This window comes from Glycine max (assembly GCF_000004515.6).
Source record: "Glycine max cultivar Williams 82 chromosome 3 unlocalized genomic scaffold, Glycine_max_v4.0 Gm03_scaffold_27, whole genome shotgun sequence".
In the NCBI taxonomy this organism is placed as follows: domain Eukaryota; kingdom Viridiplantae; phylum Streptophyta; class Magnoliopsida; order Fabales; family Fabaceae; genus Glycine; species Glycine max.
Genome location: NW_024464658.1, coordinates 160,402 through 182,274, shown reverse-complemented (window position 1 = coordinate 182,274; position 21,873 = coordinate 160,402). Strand labels below are relative to the sequence as shown.

General features: G+C 34.1%; 2 protein-coding genes across 5 annotated transcripts; both read right to left on the bottom strand.

Annotated features, from left to right (window-relative positions):
* Positions 1 to 1,327: 1,327 nt before the first annotated feature.
* LOC100818566 (putative disease resistance RPP13-like protein 1) lies at positions 1,328 to 7,662 on the bottom strand. Of its 3 annotated transcripts, XM_006576411.4 has the most exons (5): positions 3,851 to 7,662; positions 3,137 to 3,339; positions 2,918 to 3,025; positions 2,526 to 2,786; positions 1,328 to 2,328 (listed from the first exon to the last, which is right to left on the bottom strand). In XM_006576411.4, the coding sequence occupies exon 1, from the start codon at positions 7,528 to 7,530 to the stop codon at positions 3,871 to 3,873; it is 3,660 nt and encodes a 1,219-aa protein (XP_006576474.3). In that variant the 5' UTR covers positions 7,531 to 7,662; the 3' UTR covers positions 1,328 to 2,328; positions 2,526 to 2,786; positions 2,918 to 3,025; positions 3,137 to 3,339; positions 3,851 to 3,870. The 3 variants fall into 3 exon arrangements, with proteins under 3 accessions (XP_006576474.3, XP_040869593.1, XP_025983533.2); XM_041013659.1 differs by having other exon boundaries at positions 1,328 to 2,020; positions 2,526 to 3,025; XM_026127748.2 differs by having other exon boundaries at positions 2,526 to 3,025; positions 3,137 to 3,210.
* Positions 7,663 to 11,749: 4,087 nt separating this feature from the next.
* LOC102668893 (receptor-like kinase LIP1) lies at positions 11,750 to 13,453 on the bottom strand. Of its 2 annotated transcripts, none has more exons than XM_006576413.4 (3): positions 13,058 to 13,453; positions 12,854 to 12,952; positions 11,750 to 12,187 (listed from the first exon to the last, which is right to left on the bottom strand). In XM_006576413.4, exons 1-3 carry the CDS (start codon positions 13,365 to 13,367, stop codon positions 12,150 to 12,152), a joined length of 447 nt encoding a protein of 148 aa, XP_006576476.1. In that variant the 5' UTR covers positions 13,368 to 13,453; the 3' UTR covers positions 11,750 to 12,149. The 2 variants fall into 2 exon arrangements, with proteins under 2 accessions (XP_006576476.1, XP_006576475.1); XM_006576412.3 differs by having other exon boundaries at positions 11,750 to 11,985.
* Positions 13,454 to 21,873: the final 8,420 nt, after the last annotated feature.

Here is a 21,873-nt window from a genome sequence, read left to right as displayed (position 1 = left end):
AAAAAAAACAAAAAACAAAAAAAAACATGGCAACGTTTATAAAATTATGTAAATAGTTTTGCACTGGAAAATTTGGACATCACAAAAATCATAAACAAACAAAATTGTAGTTTAAAAGAAAGTAATATATTCATATGAATTTTTAAAAAAATTAAAATTTATTCAATTTAGACTGAGATTTAATTTTAAATTTCGTGTGAAATTATTTGGGGCTTTGGGAATACTCGTATCTAGTAAATATAGATAATAGCATCTAGATACTATTGGTTTTTTTTACTGGTCCAGGCGAAGGAAACTTATAAACTACACAAGCAACAAAAATGGGATGCAGATTCTGAAATTGGATTTCACATATAGTGGGTGTTTGGAAAAGATTAAAAAACGTGGATCCAAACTTCTCTCTACATGTCCATAGTTTAAAATGCATAATTAGCTGCTCATTCTCGTGAATCAATTTTGTAGAAACGGGTAAACAAACATGCTAGATAAGTTATATATATATATAAAATTTAGGAAGAATGAATGTGGCTTCAATTCAAGAGGCAGGGAAAGTCTCTGGGTTAGTGAGATAAGTTTTTAAATATAGTTAAAATATAATGTTGTATAATTTATAAAGTTTTTTTTTTCAAAAGACATCACTATTCGGGAAGGATTTAAATCTCGCATCACTTAATTTGAAAAATAGAAATTATCATCCATTATGTAAACCATTATTAGTTTATAAATTTAATTAGAAAATAAAATATTATTCTTCTTTTTAGGAGAAATAATACAATATTCTTAAAAAATATGAAAATGAATAATGAATGTCACCCTTATAGATTCAATCACAAATTCAATTAAACATTAAATAAGATTTTAGACACTATGAGATTTTCTAAATTTTATTATTTGAGATATTTTGCCTGTAAAACAACATCAAACAAAATAAAATTTTACCGCTAAACACACGTGTCTGGAGTTAACGGAATCGGATATGTAATTTTTAAATTAATTTAAAATATTGACCAAAAAGTTTAACTTAATTTTTAAATTTTTAAAAATAAATCAATTTAATCTCAAATTATTTTAAATATTAAATTAAATTATTTAAAATAATTTGATAATCAAATTATTCATTCTACATCTAAAGAATATCAAACCAATGCTTCACTGACGTACTGGAATTCATTATTTTTCTGATTGGATTTTCACTAATGTATAATTATAAAATAAAATACGGTGGATATGTAATTTTTTTTATTTGGTTTTCTGATTGGGCTGTTAAATTTATTATTGTACATGGATTTGTTTTTATTTTTAATTTTATCAATTTTTCTGCATTATCTAGAGGATAAAAGTACTATACATTAAAAAAAATTTAATGTGTTGGCAACACTTCATTGGATGGATACAATTTTTTATTGACATATAACTAAATCCAATGATTGATATTGTTGCTGGAGAGAGGGAACGGTGGAGAGGATCCACTTCCCACACTATTATCCATTTTATATGTTGACTTTTTATGTTTCTCACGTCGTCCCAGTGAAGGAGGTCCAAGGAAAGTACTCATACGTAGGTGTGAGTGAGTGACGATGTCGAAAACTGAAACGAGAAAGAGGAAGGACATGTCGGAGGTGGAAAAAGAGAGAGAAGATAAGGGCAAAAATGAAAAGAGGGAATCTGGAAAGATTGGTGTTCATGCAAGGAGATGTTGTGGTCACACATGGTAGTCATGCAAAACCAGAACGAAGGAGGTCGACAATGGGGAGAACTGAGAACAGTAGTAACCACGACGGCAACAAAACTCCGACAAAGTTGGTGGGTGGGTATCGGAGAAGGTGGTGGTCGGAGAAGATGGTGGCTGAGGTCGAAGAACTGAGAACATGGCTGAAGGGCTGTACTATGCTCCTGACAATGCCATGGATCAATCTTATTCTGTTGAGTTTTTCGTCTTTCCCCTCTCCCCTTATCCAAAGCACTCTGCCATCATCAGACCATGCCCCCTCTTCCTCCTCCTTTTGCCCTGGAAGATCAGCTTTACACACATAAACGTATGAGCTTTTTGTGTTTTACTTAACAGTTTTCTTGACAATAATATTTTCACAATATGTATTTGCATTATTATGCATCTACTGATGTAATTTTGCTTCAAAACATCTCTAGCATGTGATTGAAACACCGTGAACTACATATTGAAGATCCAAATGATCCAACCCAGGAGAAAATGGCAAGAGAAGTTTTTGATAGAAATATTTGTGAGAAAGACAGAATATGCAGAGATGTCTTTTTTTCATTGCAGAAGTCTGATTGTATTCAACCATGAAGAGAATGTGTTAAAGCATCCTGGGAAGGAAAAAAAAAAAAGGAAATATAAGAAGGTTATGGCATTTGAATAGTGCAAAAAGAAAAAAAAAATCATGGTCATTATTAAACTGAACTCAGACTATTGTAGTTGACTTTCACTTCTGAAATTTATTTGACTTACATAAATATATATACTTTAGTATTTCCTTTAAAGTGGTAAAGATCAATGACCTTACCCATCAGACGTCATTCTTCGTTCAAACTTTCCAAGTTGTTTTTGATTTCAAAATCTCTTGCCAGAACTCATTCCATACAATGAAGCATGTACCGCTAAGGTGCTCAAACTTCTGTTATGCATGCGAGTTTGAATGTTTGATCTCTGAGAACATCATGGTAAACTTCCACACTGATGAAACCACCACCTCCCCTCTTATGTTTTGCATCAAAAGCTTTGAATGTAAGATTTCCTTTCTTCGAGTTCTTTCCCATTCAGTGCACTGGTGTAAGTGCAAATCAGTACTATGTAACAGAATTCACTTCTAATAACATGTACAGGCTACTTTGAGCATTTTGATTACTGAACAAACTTGCAAAAATTCATAGATTCAAGCAGCATGGGAAATTCAACCTGTACTTATTGGGATAAACCTTTCAGAAGTGCCCCACCTATATATATCCATCTTTGCACCAAACACAAAAGTGATGACATGCCTGGGGAGCAGTATATTACAATTTCCTACAACAGAATAATAATGGAAAAACCAAAACCTCAGATATGTTCTAGCAGAGAATTTGAAATGCTAGCAGTTAAAGGATATGCAACATTTTCAATAATCCGCCAGTATACCTAGGAAGACTGCATGCCTTATCGAAAGATCTGAGATCGTCCTATGTAGTTGTCCTGATATGGCTTTTCATCCTCTACATTGTATGCAATGAAAAGCTTTTCAGTTAATAATTCAGGTGTTTAGAAAGCATCAGTATCACGTCAATTAAATCAGAAGTTCCATTTAGATCTTGTTCAAAGTTGAATTCATCACCACAGCCAATCTACAATCCCAGAAAAACAAAGAACACCCAGTTACACTTTGAACACTGACAGAGAATGTAATAAGAAGAAACAACCACCATGATTGCTGATATGTTGAGAAAGTTCAAATACAATGGCATTGATTAATAACATTTCTTTAGGGTAATCGTTGTCTTTAATAATGCTTTTATTCCCTGTAGATTCAGTAATATATATAGTACATCAATTTACATGTCAGAATCAGTTCATACACAAGAATCTAGTCATTTCTGAAGTAGGTTTTGATTAAAAAGGCATGAATGCTCACGGTAAATAAAATCTATACGAAAAAATTTGCTTTCGTTTACACCTGCAACTCCAACCAAGTATCAAACTGAACAACTAACCTAACACTTGTTGAATGCAATGAATAAATTAAATGTGAGAATAAAAAGACATGAAAAGAAAGATATACTTGACTGAAATAGTTTTGTTTGGTTAGACTTAGAAGAGGATGAAGTAGGTCAAAGTAGGTCAAAGAAGGAGAATTACCCGGTGCTCATCCTTGGTCACTAAATCCATCTATTGTCAACATTGATGTGACGGATGTGGGATATTTTAGGCCAAATTTGAGGGTGCTTCCTGCGGCATTGTTTTTCCAGCAAAGGACAACTCTCTATGGTTAATTTTATTAGAGAGACAGGAAGCCTTTCTCCAGCCATACTCTCCAGCAAAGGACATCCGCTGATGAATAATTGTTGGAGGGATGTGAGATGGAGAAGCCCCGTGCAGTCCAACATCTCCAGATTTGACAACTTATATAGCTTCAAAGATGTAAGGGAGGGAGGCAGCAAACCCTCCTTAGGGAAGGACTTGATGCCATCACATGGACCCCAAACATAGAGATGGGTAAGCATGCCCATGGATGGCCATGCTAGGCCGCTCAGTAGTTTCTCACAATTGATAATCCAAACTGTTGTCAGGTTAGGTAGCATACCCCCTTCTGGAAACGACTCAATTTCTGGGAGAAGAGTACTCATTTTGTCAGGTAATGACTTCAACTTGTCGCAATGCCCAACATCAATTTGAGTCAAATTGGGCGCAGGCAATCCTTCACTAAAGAATGATACAAAGTTGGGGCATTGGGAAATGCTCAAAGACCTCAGACTCTTAAATGACTCTGCTCCTGAAACCAAAAGAGATTCCATATGTTCACAGTTTTCGATTTGGAGAGTTTTGAGATTTGGAAAGGTAACCAATGGAAGAGACGTGACAGAATCACAACTATTATTGTGGTGGGTCGGGAATTCCAGAAAATTAAGATTGCTGATATTCAGAGATGCAGGTAGACGACCACCCGGAAAAGATATGGCTGACGAACAATCCCTCAATGTTAAATCTTGGAGGCAAGTTGGCTCGATGCTGGAGATGGCCTCGATCATGGACTCCACCATTGGGCTTCCTTCTACTTCTATCGATTCCAACAAAAGAGGAAACACATGCAACGATACATTATTGCTTTTACATATCTCTAAGACCTTAAGGATGGGAGCCCTTGGGAGAGAAGAGACAAGAAGCTCACAATTTCTAATCCTAAGTGTTTCCAGAGCAGGAAGTTGATTTGGCAAATCTCCCCTTAGTTTGGGGCAATCCTCTATTGTAAGAGACTTGAGTAGAGGAAAGGCGTCTGACTCAGGGATACTCCACAACTCCCAGCAACACATGTGTTTAATTTCTAGAGTTTCAAGGGAAGAAAAGGGAGACACAGAAGAAGGACAATCTTCATTTTTGTAAAACCCTGCATCAACAGTCTTCACTGACTTCAATCTTGAAATATAGAGCTGCTTAAGAGATGGTAGTTGCCCAAGCGAAGGAAGCACACAACAGTTATTACAATCATTTAAACTTAGACTTGTCATGTTGTGGTAGGAAAAATTTCCCACCCAATCTGGAAATATGGTTCCATTATAACCCCCTATTATTAGAGATTCCAGGCCTTGGTGAGGTTTTAATTTGCACAGTACATCTAATTCAGTTTGGAAGTCGGTGCCATTAGACCATTCCAAGGATAAATCATTAATGTGCTTCTTATCCAGCATCCTAGCCTCCAATGCTTCATTGCTTCTGGTTACATTCTCCAAATTCCTAATAGAAAGCGAACCATGAAGATTTGAAAGTGTCCCCAGTTCTTTGATTCCGTTCTCTTTATGCTTGCCCACAATAAAGAAATCCAAATGCTGCAAATGACTTAACATTCCCATTCCTCTAGGCATCTCTTCTATACGAGTACGATAAATATGAAGATGACACAAGTTTACAAGATTTTGCATGTCAGTAGGCAACCTGGTCAACTTGTCGCAATGAGACAACACCAGAGTTTGTAGATTGTACAAATTACACAATGACTCCGGCAGTGTTTTTATACTTGTAAAACAGAGATTTAAATAACGCAAGTGGATCAATTTACCTATTGAATCAGGCAAAACATCCAGCGTTTTAAAGTTACAAAATGATAAAACTCTCAAACACTTAAGCTTCGACATTACAATACCTGGTGCTTTTTCATTGTTGAACCGGGAATCTTTAAAATCAATTGCCAGGAAAGTTCTCAAAGATTGTAGTTTGTTAAAAACATCAATATCTGAGATTGGATCACTGAACTTTGTAACTGACAAATGACGAGTCTTCATACCAATCTTGGTTTCTTTTCCAAGTTCTTCCGATCTGAAATAGAATTCTCCACCAAGGTATAATGCTAGATCATGCACGAGGTCATGCATTACAAAACAATTGCCCCAAGTTCGATTACTTTTTGAACGTTGAAAAAATGATCTTGAAACTAAATCATCAAAATACTTGTAACCAATTTCCAAGGCATTCCCATTGTTTGGAAGCTTCAAAAGATCTTCAGCCATCCACAACAAGATCAAGTCATTTTTTTGAAATTCATAATCTTTGGGGTATAATGAACAATAAACAAAGCACCTTTTCAGATGTGGAGGGAGATAATGATAACTAATTCTCAAGGCTGGAATAATTTTACACTGACTTTCAGGCAGATCCCAAATGTCACTTTTAAGTATAATATCCCAATCCCTAATAGCATGCTTTCTCCTCAACATACCTCCGAGTGACTGTGCTGCTAAAGGCAGTCCATTACACTTTTTGACAATCTCCCTTCCAATTTTTTCTAAAGCTCTTCTATCCTCCCCACTTGATTCTGAGAGAGGAAATGCGTGGTTTGCAAACACTAGCCAACAATCTTCATTTGACAATTTACTTAGAGGATAAACTTGAACAATACGGTAAGGGACTACATTCGCTACATTTTCATTGCGGGTTGTCAAGAGAATTTTACTTCCCCTGGTTCCATGCAGAAATGGTTTTGTAAGATTACTCCAATTATCATAATCCTCGATCCATACATCATCCAAGACAATTAAGAATTTTTTATCTTTCAGCTTGTCCATCAATTCATGTTGAAGTAAGTTTAGATCATTCAATTTACAAGACTTTTGAGTAATTTGCTCTATCATAGTTTTTGTGACCTTCACAATATCAAATTGGTCAGAAACACAAACCCATGCATTTAAATCAAACAACATTTCCTTCAAATTGCCATCGTTGAACACAGATCGGGCCAGAGTGGTTTTTCCAACCCCACCCATGCCTACAATAGCGATAACAGACACTGGTACACCATCACTGCTATCCTTTACCAACTCCATTATGGCCTCCTTGTCTGTATCCCTACCATACATACCATATCCATCTTCCAGAGATGTTGTTGGCAGAGCATTCCATGGCTCGTTGCTCTCCCCTGCCATCACTTGCAAAGGAAGACCCTTCATGCCTTCTAGAACTTTATCTAATTTCCCAACTACTTTTTCCAACTTACTGGCCATTTTCCTATTGGTAAAGCGAGAAAACACTTTACGTACCTTCTTTTGAGTTGCAGCTTTGGTCGAAATTTCATCCAGCATGTCATCGGCATCATAAAGAACATCCTTGAGCTCAATGAGCCACTGGTTGACACTGGAGAGTTTGGTTTGTTTCTTCTCAGCATCATCAAGCACACCTCCAACCACTCTCAGAGTGCTCTTCAAGTTCTCCAGCAAATTGAGGTCAACCTTCTTTCCACGGAAGAAGTCAACAACCTCATCGGTAGCAAGCTTGTCGAACACAACATTGAGGAAAGCAGAGAGAAACGCACCACCAACTAACTCAGCCATGATCTGAAGAAGAAAGACAAGGGATAGGAATTGGTTAGAACAAAGTGGATTGGTTCTTGAAAAGGTTAAGTGATATGATGAGATCTGATTTAAGTCGCTCTGCTAAATATGACAGTAACAGAGTGTAGGGTTGTCCTTGGTTGGATGGTTCTTTAAAGCGGAATCTACGTGGAAGACCAGTTGCTTGAAAAGTCTAGGGGTGGTAGGTGTCATGTCCTTTTCCTATCTAATTAATTATTACAATTGTATGTTTTCTGGGACCGCTTTGATTTGATGTATTGTTTATCATTTCAAGCCATTAACTTCATCAACCGAATTTAGCTGTAAACAATAATAATAATAATAAGAATGATAAAAGATGCTAAATAAATTAACTCTTTTGTGAAGCCATATGTGGGCTTTGTGGCTTGGGCACACTAAATAGATAAAATTGTGAAACTTTTTAAAAGAATGTTAAAGATTAGAGTATAAGAGTCATTTAAGCAAATGAGCCTTAAGGCACTACTACTATTGATTTCTAATAAAAGTAGAAAAATATAAAGGGCGAAAATAAATAAATTATTCACTAAATATGATATAAACCTTAAAAATATAACTAGTAATAATTAATTAATTAAATAAAACACTAAAATTAATAAGTAATGACACTAATCTATCTATATCTATATATTATATGTAAAACGGTCTTATCCATCAGAATTTTGCCCATTATTTGTAGCATCGTTACAATTTATTTTATGAAACAAGTGAATTCAAACTTAGTCCATCTCTTTCACAGAGTTTGGATCTCTCGAATACAATCATGTTCTAAAATATTTGATTTATTGTTGTACTTTGTGGTTTATAATTACCTAGTGATTCTTATTATCATTTTATCTTTAGATGAGCTTAACCGATGCGGCCATAGATAAGAGGATACTTGAGAGTATGACATTTTAGATCTATCTCATCCATATATTCTTGTCAAATATCTTCAGTGATATGGCTCAAAATTATTACCCTTTTATTTTCTTTTTTCTGACATGTAGCGTACGTATGATAAATTTATTAGAAATCAAAATTGTGTATATTTTTATTGATTATTTTAATTATTTATTATATTACATAATTTAATAAGAATAATAAAAGAAAAATTAAATTAAAAAAAGGATTCTCACTTCCTGATGAAAGTATTTTCATAGAAATTAATAAAAAAACGCTTTTGGAAAACATCATTTCACATGAGTGCTTTTTTCAATGCATACCAAAAATTTTCATCCTATAATTCCCAAAAAAAATATCTTCTACCAAACATCCCCTTAATGTTTTTTTTTTTATTTTCATGAATCTATTGATTATTTTTTTAAATAATCTATTGATTATTTTTAGTATATATATATATATATATACTTTTTTTTATTGTGCCAAATAGTGCTTGGACTGAAAAATATCATTGTGCATATAAAAAGTTGAGATAAAACTCGAGAGTTTAACTTTCATGCTTGTAAACTGTAAATCAATTAAAAATCACAACACACAACTATTATCAAATTAACAATTTTATCATTGATAACATTTTTTTAATTAGATAATAGTGTGAAAAAAAATCTTTATGTTAGCAATACATTCTATTTAATAGAGTAAATAATTTATACTACACGCCTAAATACTGAAAAAACAAAATCCAAAATTAAAGAAATTTATGGAAGATATAAGTCACATTGACTCGTTGGCAAATGCACCAAATTTGTCACAAGTAGTAAAGTACTCGGAAGTCCGAGTGTCGAATCCACAGGGACTTTGTTTGTACTTACACTAATACAAACCCAATTTATAAGCAAGAGATAATAAATTTAAAATAACAAATAGAAAAAGATAGAAGATAAGATAAAGAAAAGATAAAAGATTTAAAGCTAAAATTAGAAGATAAAAGAATTAAAGATAAAATTAAAAGGTAGAAGATTAGAAAAGTGAAAGATAAGAAAGATAAAAGATTTAGATAAAAGAAAGAAGATAAATTCAAGATAAGATAATGTTGGGAACTGACTCGCCTAGTATGCCTAAGATGTATGAGTTTTTGATTTTTCTTTTACCAATTCAGGTCATTCTATCCTACCTACATCTATTCATTTACTTGTGATATCTTTTCTTCTTGTTGAAGTTATCTTCTCCCAAGCGTCTAACCCCTAAAACTAATGCATGCATACCTTCTTTAAATCTTATTTAGAAGTTACCCTCTCCCTCTCCTGAGCATCTAACTCCTAACAGAATATAAAGATGAATATGCAAGATAAAAACAGAAAAGAAAATAGGAAAAGAAAACCTGGTATTGCATTGATAAATAGTGAAGAGTACATCATACATCGCATTTGCTTTTAGGCCTGTCAGGCCCTAACTAAGGGTTTACCTAACTAAGGGTTTAGCCACTCATGGCCATTGAGGGCTTTACAATGGATGGGGTATAAGAACTGATGGAATGAGAGGGGTGAAAGAAAGTAAATGAAACCCCTAGGAAAGAGGGTCATGTCGTGGTGTCTATTTTCCCTTGGACTGATTCTCTATTTATAGTTGTTGAAGTGGGCTTTGGGCCTTTGTAGGCGCGCTTAGCGCGACACTCCGCTCGCTCAGCACGTGTAGATCGCGCGCTTAACGCGTGTCGTAGGCTTAGCGTGTGCTTCTGTTGGATCGCGGGCTTAGCAGACTCTTCTCGCTTAGTGCATTTTATTTCTATTTCAGTTATGCGCGCTCAGCGCACGTGACAACCCTCGAGCTTAACACCTCGTTTAAAAGAATAATTAGTAATAATTAATTAATTAAATAAAACACTAAAATTAATGAGTAATGACACTAATCTATCTATATCTATATATTATATGTAAAACGGTCTTACCCATCAGAATTTTTCCTATTATTTGTAGCATCATTCCAATTTATTTTATAGAACAAGTGAATTTAAACTTGGCCCAGGATTAGCCTCTTTCATAGAGTTTGAATCTCTTGAATACGATCATGCTCTAAAATATTTGGTTTATTGTTGTACTTTGGGGTCTATAATTACCTACTTATTCTTATTATCATTTTATCTTTCAGATCTAGATGAGCTCCATTGATGCGGTCATAGATAAAAGGATACTTGAGAGTATGACATTTTAGATCAATCTCATCCATGTATTCTTATCAAATATCTTTAGTGATATGGCTCAAAATTATTACCCTTTCATTTTCTTTTTCTGACATGTAGTACTTATGATAAATTTATTAGAAATCAAAATTATGCATATTTTTATTGACTATTTTAATTATTTATTATATTACATAATTTAATAAAAATAACATGGTATTTTTATTGTAATAAAAGAAAAATTAAATTAAAAAAAATCTCACTTCCTGATGAAAGTATTTTCATGGAAAATTAATAAAAAAAAAAAACACTTTTGGAAAACATCATTTCACATGAATGCTTTTTTCAAATGCATACCAAACATGAATTTTTCATCCTATAATTCCCAAAAAAATCAAAAATTTATCTTCTACTAAACATCCCCATAATGTTATCTTTATTTTCATGAATCTATTGATTATTTTTTAAAATAATCTATTGATTATTGTTAGTATATATATATATATATACTTTTTTTTATTGTGCCAAATTGTGCTTGGACTGAAAAATATTACTTTTCATATAAAAAAGTTGAGATAAAACTCGTTAGTTTAACTTTCATGCCTCTAAACTGTAAATCAATTAAAAATCACAACACACAATTATGATCATATTCATAACATTTTTTAATTAGATAATAGTGTGAAAAAAATATTTATGTTAGCAATACATTCTATTTAATAGAGTAAATAATTTATACTACACGCCTAAGTCACAGTTTACACACACAATCACCACCCATCTTTTTTTTATAGAAAAAATCACCCATCTAAGAACGATAAAACATAGTAATGAAATCAAAAAAATAAAAGACAATAATGAAAATATGCGATAAAAAGAATTCTAGTGAAGTGTGAAGGAATAAAGATAAAAATACAAGTAAATTTTGCAGAATATTTTACCAAAAAAAAATATGATAATGTTATGGGTAAAAAATAGATTTTAAAGTCTATATTTTGGTAATTATAGCTCTCATTATTTTGACCATTGTAACTGTTGTTTTAACCGTTATTGAAAATTATTCCGCTATTTAATTCTCAATGTTCTAGGGAAACAAGTGGGTTTTTGAAGCCTATATCATGATGTCGTCACTGTAGTATGCAAAAATCCATTCATGGCTTTAGTCGTTAGGACCACTAATAAAAATAGTCTGAAAAGACATTATTTTGAACATTCTAGGTGTTATTACAGCCGTTACAACTATTGAAAGCTACCCCACTTGAGGTTGAGGTTGAGATGCGCGACGACTTCGACACCTTCGAGATCGGAGTGAAGGCAACTAGAGGACCCGCAACGAGATCTGAGTTTGTCCAAATCTACAAAACGAAGACTATACCTGAGTTCGTCCAAATTTGCAAATCGAAAATGTTCATCAATGATATCAGTCGTGCTAAAACACTTAGATCTGAAATTCCGAAAATCTACAAAACTTTGAATGAAGATGACAAGTTGAAAAGGAAGCTTCTCCGGCCATAGCGACTCACCTCACTTGAATTGCTCCTCTCCAACCTTCGTCAACTACAACGATTGAATAATGTTTCATATTCTTTTTCTTTTTATACAAAAAATGTTGTATGTTTGCAGATCTAACAAATTGAAGAAATCAGTAGCATGGAATCTTCTTTTATTGGTTTCTTTTTTGTATTATTTTATTTGTTGGATTTTGGTTAGTTTGTTTTGTTCATTTGTGTTATGGAGGCTTGAGTTATTTTGTTGTTCTTTCTTGATATGAGATTTGAATTTGGGGTAGTATATATGTTTGTGATTGTGAACAAAGGAGAAAGAGGGAATGGGGAAATGAAATGAGAAGGGAGAGAGAGAGACAAAAGATGGTTTAGAAATCATTGTGAAGCCTGCTTGGAGACAGACCTTGGGAGGTTGTGCGTTGCAACAATTCAGATTTGGAATGCGGATAACAAGGATAAACTGATGAAACTAGAAATTAGAAAAAAAAACATTATTATAAAAGAAAAATTGAAATGTATTAAAAAATAATGAGTGAATAATTATTTTGGTCTTAGTAATCATTTTGTAAATTAATTCATATCCTATTAAAATGTAAAAAATAGTTTATAATCATATGTATATGTGGCAAGTCTTTGTCTATGTAAATAAACCCATATGATAAGTCTTTAGAGTGAATTACAAAATTATGATAAGTTATGATAAAATGAAACTTCATACCATTACGCACATAAGCCACAGCTTCTGCAATCCCAATTGCAACTTCATACCTCACAGACCATGGAAGTGGTGAACTACCCTTCACACCCTTCTTCCTCCCTATAAAAAAAGCCAAACTATAATCACTGAAAATCATCAAACTCAATTCTAATCACTACACACCTGGCAGGAATCAAGAAAAATAAAATAAGAGAAAATGAGTACCATGTAAGTGATGCTCTAAGCTTCCTCCTGACACATACTTGTACACAAAAAACAAACCCTCCTCCGAGTCAATACAAAACCCCACAAGAGGAATAACATTTGTGTCATTCAGAGAACTAGCAATCATCAATTCTCTGCAAAACGCCTTGGCACACTCCTTGTCTTCCTTATCCAACCTTTTAATAGCAATAGCAGTCCTCCAAATCCCAACTCTTCCTCTAAACACACAGCTCAAGGCACCTCTCCCCAACACTCTCTCTGTCCATAGCAAAACATCGATTCCTGAACTCATAATTGAAGAAAATGCCATTGAGGTAACAGAACTCTCAACCTACAAAGGAGCAAGTTGGAAAGAGAACCAAACACAGCATGATTATAATACCTGATAAACCTATTAAAATTGGTTAACCTAATATCTGATAAACCTATAAGTTTTCTCCATTATAATATAATTTATCTTTTGAATTGTTTAATTTTTTATTATTTTTTTCTTCCACTAAGTAACCTGCTATTACAGGTAAATTTTAATTTTCCACAGGTGGTCTACATTTTGCAAACTTCACGCCATAGTCGAGCCCCATTTTACAGGTATCCAAACACACTATCATTGTTCCATTTGTTCCTTCTCTCTCTGTTTGTGTCTGTTGAAATTGCTACAAATTTCTAGAATATTCTTAAATATAATATGTATGAAAATAGTAGAATATCTTAGAACTATAGTGTGTATGAATATGGTAGAACAATATAGAACTATAATGTGTATGAATATGATAGAACAATCTAGAACTATAAGTGTATGTATAAGATAGAAGAATCTAGAACTATCATGATACTAATCTATCATGAAAACTCTAGAAAGACCTAAAGTGATGTAGAAACATTCACCACCATTGAGAAGTTGGTGACTTGAGCCTATAAATAGGCAATTGGTATGTTGTAATCGATAATCCAAGAAATCAATGGCATAGCCTTCTTTCTAAAACAATTCTCTAAAACTATCAACTATCATCTAATCAACTACCAACAGTGGTATCAGAGTTACGTTTGGTCATACATTGGGCGTAGTTATATTACCTACCTACCATTCCAAAATCCTCCCAACTACAAAAATTTCATTTGTACTATTAACCCACACTAATAATATTTTTTCTAAGCTATGGATAACACTACTCAATCGTCAACTATTTATGTCCTTATCTTCAATGGTGGAAATTATGATTTCTGGCGTGTTAAAATGGAAACATATTTTTCATCTCAAGATTTATGGGACATAGTAGAAGAAGGCTTCACCATTCCCACAGATACTTTAGCTCTTAATGCATCTCAAGAAAAAGAGTTGAAGAAAAATAAACAGAAAAATTCAAAGGCGTTGTTCACCTTGCAACAAGCGGTGACTGATTCAATTTTCTCAAGAATTATGGGAGCTAAGACTACCAAAGAAGCGTGGAACACATTGTAGGAGGAGTTTCAAGGAAGTGGTAAGGTACGTGCCGTTAAACTTCAATCTCTAAGAAGAGATTTTGAACTATTGAAGATGAAGGAGTCTAAGACAGTTAAAGATTACTATTCTAAAGTTAAAGAAATAGTTAATCAAATGAGAGCTTTTGGGGAAGATATTCTTGACAAGAAAATTGTTGAGAAAATTCTAATTACTATGCCCCAAAAGTTTGACCCAATCGTGACAACGATTGAGGAAACCAAAGATCTGTCCACTCTATTAGAGACAGAACTTGTGGGCTCTCTTGAAGCATATGAGCAAAGACTGTATAGGGATAAAGAAGATACAATTGAAAATGCCTTCCAGTCAAAGCTTAAATTTCAGCCCCAAAACAAAGAAAATAGGGGAAAGAAAAAATATGGAGAAACTTCTAGAATAAGAGAAGGTTCTAGGAATTGCCTTAAGAACAAAACAGATAAAAATCCTCCATGCAATATATGCAAAAGGCAAGGCCACACAGAGAAAAATTGTTGGTTCCGTAATATGCCACAATGCAACCATTGCAAGAAGTTCGAGCACATAGAGAAAAATTGTCGCAACAAAAGTAGGCATCAAGCTAATATCACAGAGGAGCATGATCAAGAACAATGTATGTTCTATGCCACTCAAGACTCAATAAAAGAAAAGGGAGGAAGCTGGTACTTGGATAGTGGATGTAGCAATCACATGGCCAAGGATGAGACTATTTTCAAAAGCATTGACGAGTCTGTCAAAGTCAAAGTTTGACTGGGAAATGGAAGTGTGGTTGAATCAAAAGGCAAAGGAATTGTCATGGTGGAGACAGATAAAGGTACGCGACTCATCCATGATGTCTTACTAGTTCCAAGCCTAAAAGAAAATCTTCTAAGCATTGGCCAAATGATGGAGAGAGGCTACACACTTCACTTTGAAGGAGGTGTATGCAAAATCTTAGACAACAAAAATAAAAGGTTTGAGATAGCCCAAGTAAAGATGAATAAGAGCAATAGAAGCTTCCCTCTAAATTTAAAATATGCAACAAACATTTCCATGAAGGTACAGGTTGATGATTCATGGCTATGGCATCGAAGATTTGGCGACTTCAACACACATGCCTTGAAGTTGTTACATGAGAAGAACATGATGAGAGATCTTCCAAGCATAAAGGAGAACAATGAAGTGTGTGAAGGATGTCTCCTTGGTAAGCAACACCAATTTCCTTTCTCAACAAGCGGAGCATGGAGAGCGAAAGATCTATTGGAGCTGATACATACGGACGTTTGTGGACCAATGAGGACGCCATCACATGAGAACAACAAGTACTTCATACTCTTCATTGATGACTTCTCTAGAATGACATGGGTATATTTTCTAAAAGAAAAATCAGAAGTCTTTGGAGTATTCAAAAAGTTCAAGGCCCTTGCTGAAAATCAAAGTGGAAAACGGATAAAAGTACTAAGAAGTGATCGCGGCAAAGAGTACACCTCTCGCGAGTTTGAAAGATTTTGTGAGGATGAAGCATTGAGTGACAACTTACAGTCGCATATTCTCCTCAACAAAATGGAGTGTCCGAGAGAAAGAATCGCACAGTTATGAAGATGGCTAGATCGATGCTCAAGGAGAAGGGACTACCTAACACATTCTAGGCTGAAGCAGTCTACAATGTTGTTTACTTACTCAACAGATGTCCAACTAAGTCTGTAAAAGACAAGACTCCAATTGAAGCTTGGAACGGGAAGAAGCCATCAGCAAAGCACCTAAGGGTCTTTGGATCTATATGCTACATTCATATTCCATACGTGAAGAGGCACAAGCTTGAAGCCATCAGTAATTGATCTCTTTATTATGTTAAAATAAGAGTGCACGCTTGTTTTAATGTAATAATGAGATGTTCGGTTTAGGCAAAATTTTGGAAGTTACATGGAAGTTACTAAAACTTCCATCAACGGTTGGAAGTTACATGGAAGTTACTAAAACTTCCATCAACGGCAGTTTTTAAAAAGAAAAAACTTCCATCAACCGCCAAAAAATACCTGTTCTTTGATCATAAATAATCATTCTGGTTTAGAAAGCATAACGGGTGACAAAACATACAAGACCAAAACAAAACTCTTGAATTATAATCTTCTGATTTTATCCGATTGAACAATTTTGGTTGAACCCCGAAATTTGATTCAATCTGAAAGTGTTATACATGACTTCAGATTTATCCAGTATCATCTCGATTTTCAAATTAACCAACAAAAGATTGAATCAAATTTTTTGAGATGACGAACGATAGTTCGAAGATGACAAGCAAGTTTGCGAAGTTGGACAAGTTTGAAGGGCAGAATTTCAGAAGATGGCAAAAGAAGATGCATTTTCTCTTGACAACATTGAATGTGGTGTATGTGCTGAGTACACCAATGCCGGTGTATAAGGAAGACGAAACTCTGGATCAAATAAGGAAGCGTTCGAAATGGGAGAACGACGATTACATTTGTCGTGGACACATTCTGAACGGTATGTCTGACTCTCTCTTTGATATTTATCAAAATGTTGAGTCTGCTAAGGAATTATGGGACTCTCTTGAATCCAAGTATATGGCAGAAGATGCTTCAAGTAACAAATTCTTAGTTAGTAATTTCTTTAATTACAAAATGATTGATTCGAGGCCTGTTATGGAACAATATAATGAACTGCTGCGAATTTTGGGTCAGTTTACTCAACATGATTTGAAAATGGATGAATCCATTGCAGTTTCATCTATAATTGATAAACTGCCTTCTTCTTGGAAAGACTTCAAGTATACCTTGAAACATAAGAAGGAAGAGTTGACTCTTGTTCAACTCGGTAGTCATTTCATGATTGAGGAGTCGCTGAGGGCTTAGGAAATTGACAAAGTCAATGATAAAAACGTAGCAGGTTCCTCTTCCGTTAATATGGTAGAGGAAAGTGGAACAGTTAAGAAAAATTACAATGCTAAAGGTAACAAACAAAAATTTCAAGGAAATAAGAACAAAGGTCCAAACAAACAGAAAAAATTGTCATGTTGGAAGTGTGGGAAACCTTGTCATTTAAAGAGGGATTGCCAGGTGTTCAAAGGAAAGAACAAGGCTGGTCCAAGTGGGTCTAATGATCCTGGAAAGCAACAAGGTCAGATTATAGTGAATAATTTTAATTCGAATACGAATTCAAATTATGTATCACTAATATCTGATGCATTCTATGTGCAGGATGATGACATTGCTTGGTGGTTTGATTCGGGAGCAACAAGCCATGTGTGCAAAGATTGTCGTTGGTTCAAGGAATTTAGACCAATCGATGATGGCTCTATTGTGAAGATGGGCAATGTTGCAACTGAACCAATCCTAGGATTAGGTTGTGTGAATTTAGTTTTTACTTCCGGAAAAAGTTTGTATTTAGATCATGTCTTATTTGTACCTGGTATTCGTAAGAACTTATTGTCTGGTATGGTTTTAAATAATTGTGGTTTCAAGCAAGTACTTGAAAGTGACAAGTACATCTTGTCAAGACATGGTTCGTTTGTTGGATTTGGTTATCGTTGTAATGGAATGTTTAAATTAAACATTGATGTTCCTTTTGTTCATGAATCTGTTTGTATGGCCTCGTGTAGTTCTATAACTAATATGACAAAATCAGAAATTTGGCATGCTAGATTAGGACATGTTCATTACAAAAGATTAAAAGATATGTCAAAAACAAGTATGATTCCTCCTTTTAATATGAACATTGAAAAATGCAAAACTTGCATGTTGACCAAGATCACTAGGAAACCTTTTAAGGATGTTAAAAGTGAGACTAAAGTCTTAGACCTTATTCATAGTGATTTGTGTGATTTGCATGCTACTCCATCATTAGGTCATAAAAAATATCTTGTTGCTTTTATTGATGATGCATCAAGGTATTTTTATGTATATTTATTAAATACAAAAGATGAAGCTCTTGATAAATTTAAAATTTATAAGAAAGAGGTAGAACTTCATCAAAATGGGCTAATCAAAACTCTTCGTACGGATAGGGGAGGTGAGTATTATGATCCGGTTTATTTTCAATCTACTGGAATAATACATCAAACTACAGCTCCCTATACACCACAACAAAATGGTGTAGCCGAAAGGAAGAATAGAACCTTGAAAGAAATGGTGAATTCCATGTTATCCTATTCGGGTTTAAGTGAAGGATTTTGGGGTGAGGCTATGTTGACAGCCTGTTACTTGTTGAACCGAATTCCTAACAAAAGGAATAAGGTTACCCCATATGAACTTTGGCTAAGGCATATAGTCAAGTGTATAATGGGAAGTCTAGACACTTGGGTGTTAGACACAACATGGTTCGGGAGTTAATCATGCATTGTGTGATATCAGTGGAGTTTGTGAGAACTCGGCATAATTTGGCCGATCATTTAACCAAAGGGTTAAGTAGAGATCTCGTGAAAAGGTCGGCTGTGGGATTAAGATTAAAGTCCATCTGAAATCTCTTATGTTAAGATACCCAATTCCCATCTAATATGACATTAGGTGCTGAATTCAATGTGGAAAGCTTAACATGTAGAGATTGGAACACATCATCGAAAGTATCCCAAAAGGAATGTGTTCGGTTCTGTAAGTTAAGGAGGTTGAAGTATAACTTCTCAATGGTTCTTTTGAAAAATTGCATTTGCAGGTGCAAGAAAGAAAAGGACTACCTATATAAGCATGAAGTTTAGCCGCTTCAAGAAGCTGGGACTTGGCTTTGATATGCTTATGAAGGATAGGGACACAAGCTAGTAAACTAGTGTCGAGCAAGAGTAATGTTATAAACTATTGTGCAGATTATCTTCATGTATTCATTATGAATAGAAAAGGTTCAATCCTTAGTGACACTCTGATATTCGAATATTTGAAACGTATAATTTGCTAAGATGAAATTCAATCGTCACGATATTTCATCTATGCAGTAGTTTGTGGTATGTTATGACTTTGGTGATTTGATCGGTAATTACACTAAAATGGGGGAGGTTTGTTGGACATTTTAGTGTAATTGATCTCTTTATTATGTTAAAATAAGAGTGCACGCTTGTTTTAATGTAATAACGAGATGTTCGGTTTAGGCAAATTTTGGAAGTTACATGGAAGTTACTAAAACTTCCATCAACGGTTGGAAGTTACATGGAAGTTACTAAAACTTCCATCAACGGCAGTTTTTAAAAAGAAAAAACTTCTATCAACCGCCAAAAACCACCTGTTCTTTGATCATAAATAATCATTCTGGTTCAGAAAGCATAACGGGTGACAAAACATACAAGACCAAAACAAAACTCTTGAATTATAATCTTCTGATTTTATCCGATTGAACAATTTTGGTTGAACCTCGAAATTTGATTCAATCTGAAAGTGTTATACACGACTTCAGATTTATCCAGTATCATCTCGATTTTCAAATTAACCAACACTATGTGGAGCAGCCACAAGGATTTGTGTCTGAAGGCAAAGAAAACAAAGTGTTAAGACTAAGAAAAACACTATACGGTTTGAAGCAAGCACCTCGAGCATGGTATAGCAGAATCGATCAGTATTTCATGGATCGAGGATTCAGGAGGAGCAAGAGTGAGCCTACACTTTACATCAAGTCTCAAGCTACACGGCCTGACATAATATATGCTACAAGTCTTCTATCAAGATTCATGCAAAGCCCAAGTCAAATACACTTTGGAGTAGGAAAAAGAATTTTGAGTGATTGGGCAGGTTCGGCAGATCACATGAAGAGTACCTCTGGCTATGCTTTCTCACTAGGATCAGGAATGTTCTCTTGGGCGTCGAAGAAGCAAGCTACAGTAGCACAATCAACAGCAGAAGCAAAGTACCTGGCAGCTGCTGAAGCAACGAGTCAAGCTATATGGCTTCATATGATACTGAAGACATGGGAGAAAAACAAGATGAGCCTACTAAAATCAACTGCGACAACAAATCAGCAATTGCAATGGCGAAGAATCCAGTTCATCACAGCAGAACAAAACACATAGCAATCAAGTATCACTTTATCAGAGAAGCTGAAGTAACTAAAGAAATCAAACTCGACTACTGCAGAACAGAAGATCAAATTGCAAACATATTCACGAAGGTTTTGCCGAGACCAAGATTTGAAGAATTACAAGCTATGCTCGGAGTCACAGAAATTTGCATCAAGGAGGAGTGTTGAAATTGCTACAAATTTCTAGAATATTCTTAAATATAATATGTATGAAAATAGTAGAATATCTTAGAACTATAGTGTGTATGAATATGGTAGAACAATCTAGAACTATAATGTGTATGAATATGATAGAACAATCTAGAACTATAAGTGTATGTATAAGATAGAGGAATCTAGAACTATAATGATACTAATCTATCATGAAAACTCTAGAAAGACCTAAAGTAATGTAGAAACATTCACCACCATTGAGAGGTTGGTGACTTGAGCCTATAAATAGGCAATTGGTATGTTGTAATTGATAATCCAAGAAATCAATGACATAGCCTTCTTTCTAAAACAATTCTCTAAAACTATCAACTATCAACTATCAACTACCAACAGTGTCACTGCCATTTTCATATCAAGATCATTTTCAATAAGTCAGTTAAAACCACCAAAAGGATAAATTTGATAAAGTCTGCAATTTTCCCAGGATAAAAAATAAGTTAACTGTCTATCCAATAATTCTACTTCCAATAAGATACCTAAAGTCAAAACTATATTTTACCCAACCAACAAGCTACAAATCTAAACCAATATAAACTCATACTACTATTGTGAAACTTTTTAAAAGAATGTTAAAGATTAGAGTATGAGAGTCATTTAAGCAAATGAGCCTTAAGGCACTACTACTATTGATTTCTAATAGAAGTAGAAAAATATAAAGGGCGAAAATAAATAAATTATTCACTAAATAAGATATAAACCTTAAAAATATAATTAGTAATAATTAATTAATTAATTAAAACACTAAAATTAATAAGTAATAACACTAATCTATCTATATCTATATATTATATGTAAAACGGTCTTACCCATCAGAATTTTGCCTATTATTTATAGCATCATTATAATTTATTTTAGGGAAAGTCTTGGGGCACCCATCATTTTTTGTTGGGGCACCCAACAACTTCCATAAATACAGAAAATATTGGTTATAAATAGCAGGAGAAGTTTTTCATTTTTGTAGTATCATTTTTTCCTGTAAAATCTTGGTCACTTAGTGTAAGTTTCTTCCGTTAAGGTCGGTTTTGAAGCGTATTTGCTCTTCAGTGATGTATGTGCGTTGTTTAGGAGTATAAGATAAATTTTGGTCGATTTTTGTTGTCAGAGAAGAAGAGTTACATGAAAAAAAATGAAGAAC